Source organism: Orycteropus afer, unplaced genomic scaffold, assembly GCF_000298275.1.
Source record: "Orycteropus afer afer isolate SDZICR_OR568_19922 unplaced genomic scaffold, OryAfe1.0 scaffold00207, whole genome shotgun sequence".
Lineage (NCBI taxonomy): Eukaryota > Metazoa > Chordata > Mammalia > Tubulidentata > Orycteropodidae > Orycteropus > Orycteropus afer.
Window position 1 is genome coordinate 2,424,304 of NW_006921794.1, and position 6,815 is coordinate 2,431,118.

Here is a 6,815-nt window from a genome sequence, read left to right on the forward strand (position 1 = left end):
ATCTCTCCTACTTTGGTCATGTTGTCAGAAGGGACCATTCCCTGGAGAAGGATGTCATGCTTGGTAGGGTGGAGGGTCAACAAAAGAGGGGGAGGCCTTTAACGAGATGGATTGACAACGGTGGCTGCAATGATGGGCTCAAGTATAGCAGGGATCATGGAGCTGGCGCGGGATTGGGCGGTGTTTCGTTCTGCTGTGCATGGGGTCACTATGGGTTGGAAATGACTCTACAGCACCTAACAACAACAACAACAATAATCAACCCCAGTGGAAGTAGCAGTCAAGACATCAGATGGTATATTGCATAGGGTAAATCTGCTGCAAAAAGATCTCTTTCAACTGATGAAGAGCAAAGATGTCTCCTTGAAAACGAACGTGTGCCTAACCCAAGCCACGATATTTTCAATCATCTCTTATGGATGTGAGAGCTGGACAGTGAATAAGGAAGACTGAAGAAGAGTTGATACTTTTGAGTTGTGGTGTTGGAGAAGAATGCTAAGAGTACCATGGTCTGCTAAAGGACTAACAAATCTGCCCTGGACAAAGTGCAGCTGGAATGCTCCTTGGAACGAGGAAGGCCAGACTTCTTCTCACCTACTTTGGTCATGTCAGAAGGAACCATTCCTTCAGAAGGATATCATACTTGGTAAAGTGGAGAGTCAACAAAGAAGGGGAAGACCCTCAATGAGATGGATAGACACAGTGGCTGCAATGATTGGCTCAGGTATAACAAAGACCGTGAGGGTGGCATAGGACTGGGTAATGTTTCATTCTGCTGTGCATAGGGTCTCTGTGAGTTGGAGATGATTCAATGGCACCTAACAACAGAGAAATTGGACAAATGAGATATATTTTAGAAGTAGTCATGGTAGGAATTAGTCATGGATTGGCTATGAGGGGTGGAGTGGGAAGTACTGGGGATTGTTGGAGTTTCTGGCATAAACACATGGCTTTCCACAAATGTTTGAGTACTTACTTTGAGGCAGACATGGTTTGAGGCACTGGGGATACCATTGCGAACATAACGCGCTTCTCAAGGAGCTCACATGTCTGATGGGAAGAGAAGGACAACACACAAATAAGTAACTTATTTTGATACAATGTTAAACGGTAGTAAGTGCTTTGGAGAAAGATAAAGAAAACTCTTGAGTTTCTGTCTAACTAGATCCTGCCCTAGTCTTTCTTATCTTTGTTCCTCAAAGAAATATCTAGAAGATAATCTTTTATCCTTCCTTTCCCTCCTTCCCCATATCCATTCCATTAGCAAGGCTTGCCATGTTTGCTTGCAAAACATCTAGAATCCATCCATCTCCATTTGCCTAAGGCATTTGACTGGTAACCAAAAGGCTGGAGGTTCAAGCCCAACCACATCTCAGAAGGAAGATTAGGCAACCTACTCCCATAGTGATACCACCTTGGTAACCCAAGGAGGGGTTGCTATGAGTCGGGTCCGACTTGACGGCAGTGAGTTTGGGTTTTTTTTGGAATCAAACTACCACCATTTCTGGATGACTGCAGTGGCCTTCCACCTGGTTTCCCAGCTTCCATCCTGTTAATCCACTCTCTACTCTGTTTCTAAAATAATCTTTTTATGATTTGTGTTCATTTACATCACTTCTTTGCTAAGAACCTTCCAAGAACTTCCCATCACACTTAGAATAAAATCCTAATTCTTCACTTTGGTCTGACCCTGCCTACTTCTCTGACTTCATCTCTCCAATACTCTCCTTTTACCCACAACATAGGAACCACGCTGGCTGTTTTTCAGATATCCCAAGCTTATTCCTACTTAGGGGATCAGCTGTAGTAGTTCTCTCTCCTGAAATGCCCCATTTCCTAACCACCATAATGCTGACTTCTGTCATTCAGATTATCAATTACCTAAGGAAGAGTCTTCCTTTCTAAATCACTATTCAGTAACCATCCAGTCAGTATCACCTCTCCCTATCTTAATTGTCTGTAGCAAAATTACACTATTTGATAATTTTTTTTGTTGTTTATTTAGTTGTCTAAAAATTTTTTGCTACCCACCTTCCTACCTTCTGGTAGCGTAGTGCCTAAGGCACTTGGCTGCTAACCAGAAGGCTGGTGTTTCTAACCAACCAGCTAGCCACTCCTCGGAAGGAAGGTTGGGCAATTTACTTCCGTAGTGATACTGCCTCGGAAACCCAAGGAGGGGTCGCTATGAGTTGGGTCCGACTTGAAGGCACATAACAACATAACAACAACTACCTTCTTTTCTAACTCATCTTCCAATTTCTGTTTCCTGACTTCTGAAATGAAGCTGCATGAGAACAGAAACCTTGTCTTCCTTCTTTACACTGCCTCTGCTGACACATGCCAGCACTCAGTAAATATTTGATTATCTGCTGAATGAATAAATACTTGATCTCCTGGGTACCCATCTCACCTCTTGTCAATATATCTTGCTTGTTATTTCCAAATTGATCTTATTTAAACATTGGTTTCATTGTATTTCCCCAATTCAAGGTTGTATAGGAAATTGTCAGTGCCTAATACTGTCCACTCTTGTTTTATACCTCAGTTGCCTTATTCATTATGTAGTCAGGGATACTTTAATTCCATAGATCTCTCCTGACTTTATTATCTTGTGGCATAGTTAATGTACCAAAGAGAAGACAGAAGATTCTAAGGCTATTAAAACCTGTATCACAGGAAAACAAACAAAAAAAAAACTGCCATTGAGCCAATTCTGACTCATAATAACCCTATAGGACAGAGTAGAACAGCCCCATAAGGTTTCCAAAGCTGTAAATCTTTACAGAAGAAATCCTCCAGCCTTTTGGTTAGGAGCCCATTGCTTTAACCACAGAGCCACCAACACTCATCTTGTATCACAGAAGTTAATGTTTATCTTCACTGGTGACTTTCTAATTGCTCCATGTATATATATATCTTATCTCCCTTTGAGGACTGTGAAGGATGAGACAGTCATATGCTATCTTTGTTTTTCTTAGAGGAACTGTCACAGATCTAGACAAACACGATGCTTGATAAATATCCATTGCATGTATTTGAATTTCTGTCATTGGTGCTCGTAGTATGCCTTTCTTCACAAGATATTTGAGAAAAATAGTAATAAAACACAATAATGCCTACTTCTCTCTTTTGGGCTTCTGCTATAGCTGGTAGGCACCATGCCTTGCCCTGAGCTGCTTAATTATTTCTTTAGGAGGGATTCCAGGAAGTAGGGAGAGAGAGAATTTGAGGACCAGATTGCCTAAATCAATTTCAAACTCAAAGAACATAATCCATAATAAAGGGGCTAAAAGCATGAGCAATCAGAGTCAGACAGACCTGGACTTGACTCCTGGATTTACTAGGATTAGCTGTGCAACTGTGGACATGTTGCCTTGAGACTCGGTTTCTTGATTCGTGAGGTTGGATAATCATGATACCCATCTAATGTGACTGTTGTGCTGATTAAATTAAATTAGGTGTGAAAAGGTTTAGCAAGCAGGCAGGCTTGCTATGTGAAACCAACCAGCAAGTGTTAGTTATTATTGGTATCATGTATGATACAGAACTCAGCTTTTTAACCACTTCCACTGTTCCCACACAACCTACTTGTTAAAGGATTTACACTCCATTAATTGTATTCCACCTCTAAGTGAAAGGGAGCTCTGGTGGTGTAGTGCCTAAGGCATTTGACTGCTAACCAGAAAGCTGGAGGTTCAAACCCATCGACTACTCCTTGGGGGGAAGACTGGGCAATCTACTTCCGTAGAGGTACCACCTCGGAAACCCAAGGAGGGGTCGCTATGAGTCAAAAATGACGCGTTGGCAGTGAGTTTGGTTTGTTTTTGGTTTCTAAGCGAAAACTTCAAAATGGAAAAATAGCCTGGGGATGGATTCCATTTTCAACACTCCATCCTTTACTAAAGTACTGTACTCTTTCAGCATGGGCAGGTGGTGAGGAAATGAGGGCATTTCGAGGAAGAGCATGAACAGTTGACATTTATTAATATACCTTGATTGCATTTTTAGGTTTCCAGGGTTTTAAAGGACTGGAAAGTGAGATAAAAGGAAAAAAATTAATATTTAATTAAAACATATCTTGTTGAGAAAGTAGATTTTAGTAAAGGATTCTTGTGGTTTGGGATAAATTTACCTCCCCAAAAACCTTTTTCTTTAATGTTATCTGTGTACTTACAGGGTGTAGGAAAGAACAAGATTGTTGACAGATTCCTTCACCTGCTCAACAGGCCCCGAGAATATATCCAGCTGCACCGGTAAGAGGATAAGCCCCTCAGCCTCTGAAAGTCTGATTTAATCGTTTTCTTCCTCCCATTACAATTTGAAACTACTTTCTTAAAAGCCTGTTTTAGAAACCAGTTTCATTTCTGTTCCTCCTTCTCTTATCTCTTCTCTCCTTAAAAGGTAATAAAGCCATGCAAAATTTATTTTTAAAGTGACTAATTCTTTATAAACATGGATTAATAGATATTTTGAGGACAGAGTTATGAACATTACATTCTAGGAACAGATCGCATCAACATAAAGGCTCTTAAGTTAGAAGAAAAATATGTAAAACCTAAGCCCACTCTCTAAAAAGCAACTAAAATAACTCACAAGAGGAAACAACAGACTATCTAAGTCTTAGGTATGAGATAAGAAACTCAAAAATACGGAAGAAGTGTGTTGTTAGCAGTATCTTTGCCTTCTTTGAAAAGTTTATGGATTATTAGTTTAACTGTGGGATCAGAATGCTAATTCAGGAATAGCTTTTAATCAAGTAGTTTTCTTGACATGGATTGTTTTAGCTTTATTAGTGAACCTGTTCTAAATCTTTAAAAAATAAACTATAGAGAACAGAACCACAATAAAAAGATAAATTGGAGAATATACCAAGTAGCGAGCATCTCAAAAGGAGCTCGGACTATTTTAAGCCCAGGAGAGACACAATATTGTGAAGAGATAAGAAGATTGGATTGAGTGAATGAGAATTAGTTTATGGGTCTTTCCAGTAAATAAAGATGTGTTCTTGAGAGTGAATCATAGGAAAAAGAAGGCAGAGTTAGTGGACCAAAAGGAGAAAGAGAAGAGAACCAAGGGAAAGTAGACACATGATCCAAAACTCCTTCCTGGAACTTACACTCCTGCCTGTGGAGGAGTAACTGTGATCAGCCATACCACAGTAAAGAACTAGAAAACCGGACAAGACTCCACAGCACTGGCGAAAGAACAGCTACCGGATTTTTGTGCTAAACAACTACCACAGGTCCCACAGGTTTGAGTGGCTTTATTAAACACTCTTGGTTTTCAGAAGACATCCTGTATAGAAGAAGGGCTAATCTATCTCTGAAGTAGATGCTATTCTACACTCACACTAAGAAGGTTCAAAAATAAGACTTGGAAAAACAGAAATGCTTAACATTGCTTTGAAAGTTGTTTCTTGTACAAAATGATTTTAAAACAGAAAAGGATGGATGTTAAGGGGTAGAAAATACCTTTAGCAGATCAAGGCTGATTCAGAAGTAAATTAATTGGCTACCAGAACAAAACTCAACACGTAACTAAGGAAGACTATGAAATATAGACACTCAACAACATGCATTTATAATGTCACACATGCAGTAGAAAATGATTAGTTGCACAAAGCATGAAATTGGTCAATAGAAGCAGATCTAAGAATGACACATGACAAAATTAGCAGGTAAAGACTGAAACAGTTGCCTTAAATACATTCATAGATTTAAAGAAGAAAAAAACATATAATGAGAGAATCATTATGAATTCTCATTAGAGAAAAATGGTAATTGATGAAAATAGAGAGAATTGAAATTTTAGACTTGAAAAATAAAATATCTAAAGTGAAAAATTCACTAGATAGAATTAACAGTAGATTAGACACTGTAGGCAGTAAATTGAAGACACAGCAATAAAAACATACTGAAGTATGAAGGGGAAAAAAGCTGAAAGAAAAAATGAAGCAGAACTCACACCTCAGTGAACCATGTTGTTGGTGGTGGTGGTGGTAGGTGCCATTCAGTTGTCTCTGACTCATAGCGACCTTATGCACAACAGAATGAAACACTTCACGGTCCCGTGCCAGCCTCATGATCCTTGCTATACCTGAGCCCATTGTTGCAGCCACTGTATCCATCCATCTTGTTGAGGGCTTTCCCCTTCTTCGTTGACCCTCCACTTTTCCAAGCATGTTATCCTTCTCCAGTGAATGGTTACTTCTGATAACATGACCAAAGTAGGTGAGATGAAGTCTGGCCATTCTCGCTTCCAAAGAGCATTCTGGCTGCACTTCTGCCAGGATAGATTTGTTGGTTTTTTAGCAGTCCATGGTACTCTCAGCACCACAACTCAAAAGCATCAACTCTTCTTCAGTCTTCCTTATTCGTTGTCCAGCTCTCACACACATAAGGGGCAATTGAAAATACCATGGTTTGGGTTGGGCACACCTTAGTCTTCAAGGAGACATCTTTGCTTTTCATCACCTGAAAGAGGTCTTTTGCAGCAGATTTATGCAATGCAATATATCATCTGATGTCTTGACTACTGCTTCCGTTGGCGTTGATTGTAGAACCAAGTAATAGGAAGTCCTTGACACTTCAATCTTTTTTTCCATTTATCATGATGCTGTTTGTTGGTCCAGTTGTGATGATGTTTGTTTTCTTTATATTGAGGTGTAATCCATACTGCAGACTATATAGTCTTTAATCTTCATCGGTAGGTGCTTCAAGTCATTCTCACTTTCAGCAAGCAAAGTTGTATCATCTGCGTATCGCAGGTTGTTAATGAGGGTATTAGATTTTGCAAATGTCTTCTCTGAATCTATT

General features: G+C 39.6%; 1 protein-coding gene across 1 annotated transcript in view; it reads left to right on the plus strand.

Annotated features, from left to right (window-relative positions):
• VWA8 (von Willebrand factor A domain containing 8) overlaps nt 1-6,815 on the plus strand; it is a 751,729-nt gene that overhangs the window by 401,084 nt on the left and 343,830 nt on the right. Inside the window, exon 21 of the mRNA XM_007948177.1 lies at nt 4,177-4,253. Coding sequence (XP_007946368.1) covers nt 4,177-4,253 — 77 coding nt within the window. The remainder of the gene's footprint in view (nt 1-4,176; nt 4,254-6,815) is intronic.